The following is a 14625-nucleotide window of genomic DNA, read 5'->3' as shown; positions in this document are numbered from 1 at the left end:
ACAGGCTGAGGGTGGGGGGACTCGGTTTGGGGTGAGGGAAGAGGGGAGACAGGCTGAGGGTGGAGGGGGGAACTCGGTTTGGGGTGAGGGAAGAGGGGGAGACAGGCTGAGGGTGGGGGGGACTCGGTTTGGGGTGAGGGAAGAGGGGGAGACAGGCTGAGGGTGGGGGGGACTCGGTTTGGGGTGAGGGAAGAGGGGGAGACAGGCTGAGGGTGGGGGGACTCGGTTTGGGGTGAGGGAAGAGGGGGAGACAGGCTGTGAGGGTTTCAAATCAGTAAAATAGGTCCTTGAAATGTGGCTCATTCCAGCAGACAGATCTCCTGGTCAAACCAGTCCTGCCCTGGGCTGTCCCTGGATTAACATGAGAACGGACAGGTCCCTGAGGGAGACACATTGAGATTCAGTCTAATATCTCAAAGGCTGAAGCAGGGAGCTCGCCGGGGGGAGGGAATGGCCGTGAGTCTCGTCCCAAACCCTCCCCAGGGGCGGGGACAATCTCTCAGTCTGCCGGGGTCCTCCAGCCTGTCCTGAGTGTATTTCTCTCTCTGTCTCTCTCCCAACTTTTCTCCCTCTTTAGATTCTCTGGTTTGTAACCGGGATTTGTGTCTCAGTGTTGGTGCTGAGGGATTGTCGGTGTAACTGGGAGAGGGAGTGGGAGGGAGGGAGCTCTGGGCTCTTGCTGTGCCTTTTTAATCCCATGCTTTTGTATTTTAATCAATTCCCTCTCTCTCTCTCCTCAGGAAACTTTTCGATGAAATGCTGCAAGGAGATGATCCAGAAAGAGACATTTTGTGAGAAGGAGGAGGAGGAATCCTGGGCCAAGAATCGTTCTCTCCGCTGGGGACTGACTGACTGAGACCTTCACCGCAGCCTGGACCCGATGGGGGCCACGTGAGTAATGTCTGGGTTACTCTGGGGGATCACTGGGACATTCTGGGGACACTGGAGGATCACTGGGACATTGTACAGGAGCTGACACTGAGACACACACTGACCGTCTGACAGTGCAGCGCTCCCTCAGTACCGAGTGTCTGACAGAATATCACCATCTGTTCGATCCCAAATTCCTCCCTTCGTTCATTGCAAGTGCAACTTTTCAGAAATAACACAAAGTGGATCAAACTATTATTCAGAGGCTGACAATGTGACATATCTCGGGTCTTAATTGAAATTAAAAGCACTTTCAGGGAGCGTCCTGCAGCACGCAGAGGGCCCAAATGTGAAAACAGCCTCCAAATGTTTTCTGAGTTTGAAGTTTAATTTTTGAAAAGGTCACTGACAACTCAGAAAGAAATAGTGTTAATTCCGAAGCCATTTTGGGCCCCCATGTGAAATTGTATTGTAATGGAACCACACAGACACATGGGGAAGCTCGGGAGCAAACTGATTGGAATTTGAGATTTTAATCCCATATTCATTTGTGGCACAGCTCAGCTCAATTCAAACCCAATGTCTGGACAAGGGACACGTGTCTCCTGACTGTACAGTCTGTGTGTGTGTGTGTGTGTGTGTGTATCTCTCAGTCTCACTGGTCCCATAACATCACTTTAAAGCAGTAAAATTAACCAGAACCTGCTCCAAAGACAAAACAGATCCAGATCTTGAAGGTGTGATGATTTCCTCCTTCTCTCTGCTCTGTTGGTGGGAGGCTCATTTCCAGTCCCAGGTATTTGTCTATTCCCCATGTCTGATGGGTTGGTTCCTGTGAACAGTTTGTCAGAGAGTGTTTCACTGCCTCAGGGTGTTTCCAGAGAGAGAGAAGCAGCTCCCATCCTGGTCTGAAAGACCCAGTCAATGAGAGATTTATAAAACAATCCAGCCCAGTGGAGTTAAACCTTGTCCCCTATTAATCCAAACACACCATATTGTGAGCAAAATTCAACATTTCACAGGGCCAGTGAGTCCCAGACACGGATTACCAGACAGGAGTGAATCGTTCCCTTTTACCCACCGTGTGCTGTACACGTACAGTACAGTTGTGGTGGTGGTTGTTGTGGTGGCCCAAACGCAAAGGCCGCCGCTCTGGCATCGCTCTGGGATCCCCGGCTGCACCCTGGCCTCACTCTGGGCTGACTGGGTGCACTCTGGGACCCTGGCATCACTCTGGGGTCACTGGGACATTCTGGGGTCACTGCGGGATCACTGGCGACACTCTGTCGGCCTCTTGCCGCCATGTGACAAGATGGCGGCGGCGGCCATTTTTTCCAAGATTGTGGCCGCGCTTGCCGCCATTTTGCCCAAGATGGCGGCCGTGCTTGCTGCCATTTTTTCCAAGATGGTGGCCGCGCCTGCCGCCATTTTGTCCAAGACGGACTCTGCGCTTGCCTCCATTTTGTCCAAGCTGGCTTCATTTATTATATAAATAATTGAAAAGTTTAAAATGTAATATAAATAACTCAATAGTTTAATTCATTAAATAAATAATGAATTGCTTATTTTATTATATCAATAATTAAATTGTTTTCAAGTGTTTAATTTATTATATGAATACTTCAAATGTTTCATTTATTATAAAGAGAATTCAATAGTTTAAATTATTTGATTGATTAATTTATTCTGTAAATAACCAAGAGTTTAATTTATTGTATAAAAAATTCAATAGCTAAATTTATTATGTAAATAGTTCAATTGTTTAATATTTTATAAATAATTCAAGTGTTTAATTTTTATGTAAATTATTGAATTGTTTAATTTATTATATGAATAATTAAATTGATATATTTGATAAATAATTCAGTAGTTTAATTATATAATAATTGAAGTGTATAATTTACGAAATAAATAGCTCCGTTGTTTAATTTATTGTATAAATAATTCAATTTGTGAATTTATTATACAAATAAACAAGTGTTTAATTTATTATATGAAGCATTCAAGTGTATAATTTATTACGTAAATACTTCATTTGTTTAATTTACTATTTAAATAATTCAACTGTTTCATTTATTATCTAAATAATTCAACTGTTTCATTTATTATATAAATAATTCAATAGTTTAATTCATTATATAAATAATCAATTGTTTAATTTCTTACATAACTACGTCAGTTGTTAAATTAAACTATTGAATTATTTTCATAATAAATTAAGTATCCAAATAATTCAATAGTTTAATTTATTATATAATAATGCATGTCTAATTTATTATATAAAAAATCAATTGTTTAATTTATTATATAAATAATCCAAGTGTTAAAATTATTATATAAAGAGGTCGTGTTTAAATTATATAATTAATTCACAGGTTTAACTTATCATACAAAGATTCAAGTGTTTATTTAATCATATTAATATTCCATTATTTAATTTATTGAATGAAGAATTTCAAAACGTTATTTATTATATAAATAATCAAGTGTTTCATTTATTATATAAATAATCAAGTGTTTCATTTATTATATAAATAATCAAGTGTTTCATTTATTATATAAATAATCAAGTGTTTCATTTATTATATAAATAATCAAGTGTTTCATTTATTATATAAATAATCAAGTGTTTCATTTATTATATAAATAATCAAGTGTTTCATTTATTATATAAATAATCAAGTGTTTCATTTATTATATAAATAATCAAGTGTTTCATTTATATAAATAATCAAGTGTTTCATTTATAGAAATAATCAAGTGTTTCATTTATTATATAAATAATCAAGTGTTTCATTTATATAAATAATCAAGTGTTTCATTTATATAAATAATCAAGTGTTTCATTTATATAAATAATCAAGTGTTTCATTTATTATATAAATAATCAAGTGTTTCATTTATTATAAATAATTCATTGAATTATTTCTATGATAAATGAAACACTAATTGTTTATGTAATAAATTAAACAATTGATTATTTAATGAATTGAACTATTCAATTATTTATGAAATGAATTGAACGATTGAATTATTTAGAAAATAAATTAAACACTTGAATTATCTGCTTCCAATGTTTTTGTTTTTCGGCCTGATATTAAGAGCATCAATGGCGGCTGCATCACCCAGCATGCAGCGCGGTTCAGATTGTGCCCTATCTGAATCAATGGAGCCCAGCACGCAGGCGCAGTAGTGACTCAATTCCGGTCAGTGTGTCCTGAGCATGCGCGGCCAGTCGAGGCTGCGGGAGGAGCGCGTTCGGTGCAGGTCAGAGGATCGGAGCAAGAGGCTCAATAAACCCCGGGGCCCGGGTCCGGGCTCAGGCCCAGGCTCAGGCTTTACAAACCCCGAGTGCGGCCCCAGACCCGAATATAAAACAGTGAACATTATCCCCCCCTCACTACCCGCCGGGAAATGAAGGGGAAATGGGGATCGGTCAGGGAGCGTCTGTAAATGAAGGGGAAATGGTGATCGGTCAGGGAGCGTCTGTAAATGAAGGAGAAATGGTGATCGGTCAGGGAGCGTCTGTAAATGAAGGAGAAATGGTGATCGGTCAGGGAGCGTCTGTAAATGAAGGAGAAATGGGGATCGGTCAGGGAGCGTCTGTCAATGAAGGAGAAATGGGGATCGGTCAGGGAGCGTCTGTAAATGAAGGAGAAATGGTGATCGGTCAGGGAGCGTCTGTAAATGAAGGAGAAATGGGGATCGGTCAGGGAGCGTCTGTAAATGAAGGAGAAATGGTGATCGGTCAGGGAGCGTCTGTAAATGATGGAGAAATGGTGATCGGTCAGGGAGGGTCTGTAAATGAAGGAGAAATGGGGATCGGTCAGGGAGCGTCTGTAAATGAAGGAGAAATTGTGATTGGTCAGGGAGCGTCTGTAAATGAAGGAGAAATTGTAATCGGTCGGGGAGCGTCTGTAAATGAAGGAGAAATGTTGATCGGTCAGGGAGCGTCTGTCAATGAAGGAGAAATGGGGATCGGTCAGGGAGCGTCTGTCAATGAAGGAGAAATGGTGATCTCGATATCTTCAGTCATCCAGGGAGCTCCAGCTTTGGATGCTGTTCCTTTCCTCCTCGTGGGAATCTGTCCACTCTGTACCCAAACCCACTCCTCCTTGAAGGCCTCCCACTGTTCAATTACTGTTCTGCCTGACAATTTTTGATTCCAATCCACCTGGACAAGATCCCTTTTTAACTCACTGGAATTAGCCCTCCTCCAGTTAAGAATTTTCACATTTGACTGTCCCCTGTCCTTTTCCATAACTGTTCTAAACCTAATGAGATTATGATCATTGCTGCCCCACTGAAACATGCTCCACCTGCCCCACTTCATTCTCCACACCGAGCCCACTGCTGCTCTCACACTCACTCACTCTCTCACACTCACTCACTCTCTCACACTCACTCACTCTCTCACCCTTTCACTCATGGTTTCGGGCCACTGAAAGATGATGCGATGGGTTTGGATTTCAGCACAGGGAGGAGGGAGAGTGTGTGGGACGGGGATTTACAGCTTTGAGGAATGAGAGAGGAAATAATGTTCCATAGAAAGTAGAGCTATCTGATCTGAATTTCTATCCTGTAATTACAGTGATAACTTTTATAAACTCCTTTTACAGGGGAGGATTTGCAGAGGGAAACTCAAACCAAAGATCACGTCAAGATCTGACAGAGTCACTCGATTCATCAGGACCTGAATATCATCGGCCTTTGAATGTTGAAGGAGAAATGTTTGTCTGTTCTATCCGTGGGAGAAGATTTCAAACATCAGTGTGAGTGGAAAAGCACCGAGACACACACACCCGAGTGAGAGTGTTCCAGTGCACTGACTGTGGAAAGAGCTTTAACCAGTTACACAGCCTGAAAAAACATCGCACCGTTCACAGCGGGGAGAAACCGTACACGTGTTCTGTGTGTGGACGAGGTTTCAACTGATCGTCCAACCTGGAGAGACACAAGGACACCCGGACCATGGAGAAACCGTGGAAATGTGGGGACTGTGGGAAGGGATTCAATTACCCTTCAGAGCTGGAAACTCATCGACACAGTCACACCGGGGAGAGGCCGTTCACCTGCTCCGTGTGTGGGAAGGGATTCGCTCAGTCATCCACCCTGCTGACACACCAGCGAGTTCACTCTGATGAGAGACCTTTTAAATGTTCTGACTGTGAGATGAGGTTTAAAAGCAAAATTAATCTGCTGATACACCAACGCACTCACACTGGGGAGAGGCCATTCACCTGCTCCGTGTGTGGGAAGGGATTCACTATTTCATCCAGCCTCCAGACACACCAGCGAGTTCACACTGGGGAGAGGCCGTTCACCTGCTCCGTGTGTGGGAAGGGATTCACTATTTCATCCAGCCTCCAGACACACCAGCGAGTTCACACTGGGGAGAGGCCTTTTAAATGTTCTGACTGTGAGAAAAGGTTTAAATGCAAAAGGAATCTGCTGACACACCAATGTACCCACACTGGGGAGAGGCCGTTCTCCTGCTCCGTGTGTGGGAAGGGATTCACTCAGTCATCCACCCTGCTGACACACCAGCGAGTTCACACTGGGGAGAGCCCGTTCACCTGCTCCGTGTGTGGGAAGGGATTCACTCAGTCATCCGTCCTCCTGACACACCAGCGAGTTCACACAGGGGAGAGGCCGTTCACCTGCTCCACGTGTGGGAACGGATACACTCGGTCATCCAGCCTCCAGACACACCAGCGAGTTCACTCTGATGAGAGATCTTTTAAATGTTCTGACTGTGAGAAGAGGTTTAAAAGCAAAAGTAATCTGCTGACACACCAACGCACTCACACTGGGGAGAGACCGTTCATCTGCTCTGTGTGTGGGAAGGGATTCACTCAGTCATCTGAGCTTCTGACACACCAGCGAGTTCACACTGGGGAGAGGCCTTTTAAATGTTCTGACTGTGAGAAGAGGTTTAAAAGCAAAAGTAATCTGCTGATGCACCAACGCACTCACACTGGGGAGAGACCGTTCATCTGCTCTGTGTGTGGGAAGGGATTCACTCGGTCATCTCACCTCCTGACACACCAGCCAGTTCACACTAATGAGAGACCTTTTAAATGTTCTGACTGTGAGAAGAGGTTTAAAAGCAAAATTGAACTGCTGAAACACCAACGCACCCACACTGGGGAGAGGCCGTTCATCTGCTCTGTGTGTGGGAAGGGATTCACTCGGTCATCTGAGCTTCTGACACACCAGCGAGTTCACACTGGGGAGAGGCCGTTCATCTGCACCGTGTGTAGGAAGAGATTCACTCAGTCATCCAACCTGCTGACACACCAGCGAGTTCACACTGGGGAGAGGCCGTTCACCTGCTCTGTGTGTGGGAAGAGATTCACTCAGTCATCACACGTGCTGAGACACCAGCGAGTTCACGAAATGAGCAGGTCCAACGAGCCGGTCTGTAACACAGGCCAATGACTCAGTGCAGCTCGTTACCCAGTCACTGGGCTCCGTTATAGCCTCTCCTGTCAGTAACACACAAAGAGAAATTGTAAATCTGAAACAGAAAGAGATAATGTATAACACTTCATATCAACCACCAGTTTTTCCCTCTTTCCGGCTTTTAAAACAATCTCACAGTTTGTCAAACCCGAAACAGCCTCTGGGATTTGCTGATTGAGAATTTCCGAGGAAATTGGGACCGTCACGAAGTATCGGAACAAATGTCCCCGCTGAGGTTTCGGGGTTGTTACTGGTTTATTTATATCAGTGAGTGACCAATTTTAAACTAGGTGAGGGTCTAAACCTAAGGTAAGAGCCTGGGATAGACAAGAGATTCTTCAATGTATCAAGTTAAATTACACTGATTCCACCAACACTGGACATCACATCCCTCAAACGTTGTTACCTGTTACTGTATAAAACTGGTGAGGGTGGAAATGGGAAATAACTGCAAAAAACTTCATTGTATCAAAGTTAATTCTGATCATTATTATTATACAAACATTCTACAGCCGGTCCCTTAAAAAGGACCCAATATCAAACCAGTCCCCAGTCCTTGGGCCTGTGCCTATGTTGTGATTTGCACCCGCTTCTGACTGACTTGGTATCAGACGCACTCCCGTCAACAGTAAACGGATGGAGCCGGATCCATAAGAGAAAAATGAGGACCGAGCTCCGCGGTTCTCCCAGAGTGCGGGAGGTGGAGTAACAGCAGCAGACAGAGAGATCTCTCTAAACCAGCCGCTGCCGCCGGAGAGAAGCGAGTCCCGTTCCGAGCCGTGTCTGTCAGGCGCCCGCTGACCCTCTCTTCACTGAAGGGGACCGATTCAGCACCAACTCACACACCCACCATTGGATCATTGAATCACCTTCAACACCTGAATTACATCACCACTTAATCCTCTATACACGAGGAAATACAAACCTTGTCCACGCAACTTGCCCTCATAATGTAACCATTTTAGCCCCGGTATCATTCTGGTCTTTCTGCGCTGCACCTCCTGCAAGGCCAATATATCCTTCCTGAGGTCTGGTGCCCAGGACTGAATGCCGTGCTCTAAATGTGGCCTTAGCAGAGTTTATAGAATTCTAACATAACTTCCACCCTTTTGAATTCCAGTTCCCTTGAGATAAAGGCCGACATTCCATTAGCCATTTTAATTATTTTTTGCACCTGTCTGCCAACTCTTCCTGATTTCCCGAAGTATCTCTGCTCACCCACAGTTCCTGGCTTCTCACCATTTTGAAAATACTCTGATTTATCTTGCTTCGGGCCAAAGTGGATGGCCTCACATTTCCTCAGATTGAAACTTTGAACAGTCTGGGGCTCTTTTGTATGGAAAAGAGAAGGCTGAGGGTGACCTGATACAGGACTTTAAGATTATGCAAGGGTTTGATCGGTCAGATGTAGATAAGGTGTTTGTACTTTTGGGAGTGGGGACGTCAGAACTTAGGACCATGAATATAATAGTCATCAATAAATCCAATCTGGCATTCAAGAGAAACATATTTATCCAGAGAGGCGTTAGAATGTGCAGCTCGCTCCCACAAGGAGTAGTTAAGGCGAATCGCATGGATGCATTTACAGGGAAGTGAGATAAACACATGGAGGAGAAAGGAATATTCGGGTTTGCTCATCGGGTTAGATGAAGAGGGGTTGGAGGAGGCTCGTCTGCAGCATAAACACCGGTATAGTCTAGTTGGGCCGAATTGCCTGTTTCTGTGATGTACATTCGATGTAATTCTATGTAAGCTCCATCTGACACAGTTTTACCAACTCACTGAATCTATCAATTTCCTTTTACAACTTTATGCTCCCATCTACACTACTCACTGTGCCTCCTAACTTGGTGTCATCAACAAACCTGGATATACCGCTCTCTATTCCTTTATCTGCCTCATTTATACAGATCCCTGGGGGACACCACTAATCAAATCCTGTCAATTTGAGTACATACCCATTAACCCTACTCTCTGTCTCCTACCTCCAAACCAACTCCCTCCCCATGTCAATGGGTCGCTTTGAATTCCACATGTCAACAGAAATGAGAACAGTCTCTGATGTTAAACCTTAACGAATGCCTCTGGAAGTCAATATACACATAACCCCCATAGACACTCCATTATTTACCACGTTAGTTACATCTTCAAAAAGTTCAACTATTTTCGTTAGACTTGACTTACCCTTTACAAATCCATGCTGGCTCTCTCTGATCAATTCATGTTTATCCAAGTGCTCAGTCATTCTTTCCCCAATAACAGATTCTGGTAACTTCCCCACAACAGACGTCAGACTAATGGGTCTATAATTTCCTGTTTTATCTCTCCTACCCTTCCGAATTAATGGAATGACATTTGAATTTTTTCAATCCATGGAACAATTCCTGAATCAAGAGAGTTTTGAACGATCATGACTAAAGCATGTCCAATTTCCTCACCTATTCCCCTTCGTCCCCTGGGATGGTAAACATCAGGTCCTGGAGATTTGTCTATCTTTAGTCTAATTATTTTCTCCATTACCATTATTTTACTTACACTGAATCCCCTTGATTTATTTTCAGTTTTCCTCGTGTCTCTGGTTTATTATCCTCATGCTTTTCTGTGAGTATTTAGCAAGTCTGCCATTTCCTGATTTTCAATTACAATATCACCTCCATCTGTCTTTAAGGGGCCCACATTACTCTTAGTCACCCTTCTTTCTCTTAATATACGTGTAAAAACCTTGAAAGTTGTCCTTAATTTCACTCACAAGTTTTTCTCGTTTTCCCTCTTTGCACCTTTTACGATTTTTTTTCGTTTCAGCACCACAATAAACAACACTTCACTGTGAAATTTGCTCAATTAGTTCTTCAGTGTCAGAGCGAGAATTGTCCATCCCTAATTTATTTAAAGTAACAAACAAACACAAGCACAAATATTCATTCGTGTATCAAAGCACTGATGGACACAGAAAGATAAACACAGCTTGAAACGCAGTCAGTATCGGGATTCACAGGGAAACGGGCAAGCGAAATGGACAAAGATCAAACAGTCTGAACCCACAACAGAATGTGACGTGTAGCTGATAGATATTAATGAGAGGAGGTGGGAAACAGTACCATGAATTGGCACCGTGGCTTAGTTGGTTAAAGCACCTGTCTAGTAAACAGGAGATCCTGGGTTCAACTCCCAGCGGTGCCTTTGTGTAATTCGTGGTGTTTAGTGAATTTGAGAAGCACACAGTGCTGTGTTTTGTTCAGGATCCAACACGGAACTGATCAGGAGGTCTTTTCAAAAATGCCTTTTCATCATGCAGACAGCCCTCTCATAGAATGTGTCCGTGACATGTTCTTGTTTCTGGGCTCGTTGAGGTCGGGGTATAATTCTTGATTCGATGTTTCATACCCTGGAGAAACCCTAATTTAGCCCTGGACTTTTGATCTTGATCTGCGGTTCAAAGTTTTGCGAAGAGGGAAAAGGAGTCCCCAAATCACTCCACCTGAATCTCAAGCGCTTTTGAAAGAAATTCAGTTCAAACAATCAGGACTTTAAAGGCACCTCAATGACCTGCACTTTCATTGAACGAGCTTTGCTTCCAATTACATTCAACCTTGAAACCGCTCTGGGTTTTCCCCTCACTGAAGCAGAGTGTGGCCGCTCTGTATCTGTGATCATGTCGGTGACGAGGTTCGCTCTGATATTGGTCGCTTTCAATTTTTAAGATCTCGCCAAGCTCAGGGAAAAGAAACCGCGAATCGAATTGTCTGTAAGTGATGAATTGAAGGGATTGGTGCTCCAAGCAGATCTGGAAAATGCGCAGTGCGGTCGCTCAGGAATTCCAAATCCACCCTCTCACCACTCCCCCCGTCTCAGTCTTTCCATCTTTACCCTTCACTGCCGGTGTTCCAGGTTTGATCATCCGTGGCCGTTCAACGAAGCCTGAGAAGTCCATGAGGGAAAAACACAGAGAGTCAAGATACAGAGACAAGGTGGGATCAAAGTATAGGAAGAAATAGGATCAATGTCAAGTTCTGCGAACGGGCAGAATTAAAGATGGAGCTTGGGAGAGATTCCTTCACGTGTCTTGCAATTTTGCAAGAGACCATTGGGCTCCGAATTAAAAGCATGAGCCGCGCTGGAGAGTCTCTCTGAGAGAGGGAATGCGGTTCGTCAACTCCAGTTCATCGTTATTTGAGCAGTAAACATAACTTAAGAAGTAGCGCTGCGAGGAGGATTCGAACGTACGCAGGAAATCCCCAGGGGATTCCGAGTCCAACGCCTTAACCACTCGGCGATCGCAGCTACAAACATCTGTTATGCACGGCTGTAAATCAGAATGTGTCGGTTTATCACAAGCGATCTGTGATACAATGTTCTCTCCGACAGGTGAAAGGCCCTGATCCCTGGTCTGTGCTGATTCCCTGATAGTTTACTGGGTAAAGGCCCTGATCCCTGGTCTGTGCTGATTCTCTGATAGTTTACTGGGTAAAGGCCCTGATCCCCGGTCTGTGCTGATTCCCTGATAGTTTACTGGGTAAAGGCCCTGATCCCCGGTCTGTGCTGATTCCCTGATAGTTTACTGGGTCAAGGCCCTGATCCCCGGTCTGTGCTGATTCCCTGATAGTTTACTGGGTAAAGGCCCTGATCCCTGGTCTGTGCTGATTCCCTGATAGTTTACTGGGTCAAGGCCCTGATCCCTGGTCTGTGCTGATTCCCTGATAGTTTACTGGGTAAAGGCCCTGATCCCTGGTCTGTGCTGATTCTCTGATAGTTTACTGGGTCAAGGCCCTGATCCCTGGTCTGTGCTGACTCTCTGATAGTTTACTGGGTCAAGGCCCTGGTCTGTGCTGATTCTCTGATGGTTGACTGGGTAAAGGACCTGATCCCTGGTCTGTGCTTATTCCCTGATAGTTTAGTGGGATTCATTCTGTATCTCTCAGTCTCTGGTACAGTGTGTGAGTGTGGGATTCATTCTGTATCTGTCAGTCTCTGGTACTGTATGTTTATATGTGGGATTCATTCTGCATCTGTCACTCACTGATACTGTGTGTGAGTTTGGGATTCATTCTCTGTCTTGTCAGCAGTGTGTGTGAGAGTTTGTGATTCATTCTTTATAGGCAGTCTCTCATACTGTGTGTTAGTGTGGGATTCTTTCGGTATCTGTCAGTCTCTGTTTCTCCATGTGAGTGTGGGACTCATTCTGTATATACAGTCCCCAGTACTGTATGTGGGAGTTGAATTCATCCTAAATATGCAGTTACTCATACTGCATGTTAGTGTGGGATTCATACTGTACCTATCAGTCCCTGGTACTTGATGAGAGTGTGGGATTAACTCTGTGTCTGTCAGTCTCTCGTACTGTATGTGAGTTTGGGATTCCTTCTGTATCTGTGAGTGTTGGATTCATTCTGTGTTTGTGTGTCTCTGGTACTGTATCTGAATGTGAGTTTCATTCTGTATCTGTACGTAATTATTCTCTCAGATTACATTATTGCGTTCAATACTTCAGCTTTAATATCTTAATGTTTGAAGAGTTTTACTCCTTATTTAATTTGTAAATATGGACGAACTTTAGGATTTAATGTTGGAGGTTTTAATCAGATAATTTGTGTGCTTTTTGGACCACTATTAAATCTGCATCTCTGTGAGTACGATTGTGGATGATAATGAATCTTTCAAACTGATAAGGTGACATTTTTGAATTGGTTTGTAATGTGTAGATCAGTCTGTAGAAATGGAATTGATACTGTATCTTTCAGTCTAATATTGTATGAGATTTTTGGACTGGTATATAATGTGTATCTCAGTCTGCACTAATAGAATTGATACTGTATCTTTAAATTTCATTCAACGAGTGCATTCTGAACAGGTATCTAATTTGTTTCTCAGGTTTACTATCTTTCAGTATTTCTCAATCGATACTGTACGTGAGGTTTGGATTTGTTTGCAATTTGTAGCAAATGGTTCACTTTTCGAATGGATATTTCATGTATTAAAGTCATGTGTGAGAGAGTTCTGGGATAGTATTCAATTGGAATCTCGGGTACATTATTGGGATTCATTCTGTCCCTTTCAATCGGATACCATGTGTGATTTCTCTCTGGTATTTAATTCGTAGCTATGTTGCCCTATTGTGAGATTGACACAGTGCCTTTCAATCTGAGAGTGTGATTTTGGACTGGGATTTTTGTACCTACCTGTCAGCGGGACAGAGTTCGGGGCAAATGGAACAGTGTCTGCCTCACCCGCTCTGTTTGAATGTTGGATTGAAAGTGTGTCTCTGGAACTTGGGATCAGTGTGGGACTGACTACTTCTACTGTCTGAGACTGTGGAACTGATGACCTGTCTGTGTCTCTGTGCTCTGTGGGTGATAATGTACCTCCTGTGTGTGAGAAGGAGCTGGCTGCACTCCTCCTTGTGCCTCGGGTGGAGGAAACATCACATTCATTCTGGATCATTCAAGGATTCGCCTGTGGAAAGAAAATGATCTCTTGTAACTCAAGAAACAGCGAGGTTGAAAATAGAATAGAGATCAGTTTAATATCTCTGCTAATGATCATTTTGAATATCCACAAATGAAAACCAGTGATACAAACAGTGTCAGTGTCTGACTCCACTGCAGCACTCAGCTTCTGCACACCAGGTGTGTTGGGCTGTTTTACAACAATTTAGTGACATCCAGACACAACCCAACCCCTGCACTGATCCATGAATGGGACTACCCGATGGGGCAGGGACCTTTGTCCAGGTCAGGTTTCTAATCCCCTCTTCCATGGGACTAACCGTTCAACCCAAACATAACAGCCGCTGTTTAAATTGTGTCCTTCACACTTCTCACCTGGTGCCTGCAATAGATGCTCTTTGTATAACTCCCCACATCCTTACTGTCCGGCTCTGTTTCCACTCTTCACTGTCCAATAACAATAAACAGGGTGAGACTGGAACTAAACCAGGACCATTCACTCCTGGTTTGGGGAGAGAAAGCAGCAATGGTTTTAATAGCAGGTTCTTCCCATTCTCTCTCCCTTCCCCTGGACACACCCTGTCCACACACAGCCCGAGAATGACCTCTCCCTTCAACCCCTCTCACTCCATGTTCCGGGACCAGTTCCTGATCCACTCCGCCTCTTACAAACAGCCCCCGGTCTTCCCCTGCCCTTCCCCCGGACTCTATGCCGATCTCTGAGCCCATCTGCGGACACGGTCCCGGAGCGATGAGCTGCTGTAACGAGGCTGCTCTTTGCTCCCTTCCCCCGGGGGCCGTGATCTCTCCATTCCCGCCTGTCTGAGCAAAGGAAGTGGGTCTGGGG

General features: G+C 43.9%; 1 protein-coding gene and 1 non-coding gene across 2 annotated transcripts; both read left to right on the top strand.

Moving 5' to 3' along the window:
- Positions 1-677: 677 nt before the first annotated feature.
- On the top strand, positions 678-13326 carry LOC137319287 (zinc finger protein 84-like). Its single transcript, XM_067981574.1, has 2 exons — positions 678-891; positions 5490-13326. The coding sequence occupies exon 2, from the start codon at positions 5842-5844 to the stop codon at positions 7309-7311; it is 1470 nt and encodes a 489-aa protein (XP_067837675.1). The 5' UTR covers positions 678-891; positions 5490-5841; the 3' UTR covers positions 7312-13326.
- Positions 10442-10515, top strand: trnat-agu (transfer RNA threonine (anticodon AGU)). Its single transcript has one exon. It is a non-coding gene; the product is annotated as a tRNA-Thr (tRNA).
- Positions 13327-14625: the final 1299 nt, after the last annotated feature.

Source organism: Heptranchias perlo, unplaced genomic scaffold (genome assembly GCF_035084215.1).
Source record: "Heptranchias perlo isolate sHepPer1 unplaced genomic scaffold, sHepPer1.hap1 HAP1_SCAFFOLD_799, whole genome shotgun sequence".
Classification (NCBI taxonomy): domain Eukaryota; kingdom Metazoa; phylum Chordata; class Chondrichthyes; order Hexanchiformes; family Hexanchidae; genus Heptranchias; species Heptranchias perlo.
This window is presented reverse-complemented; position numbering and strand designations above follow the sequence as displayed.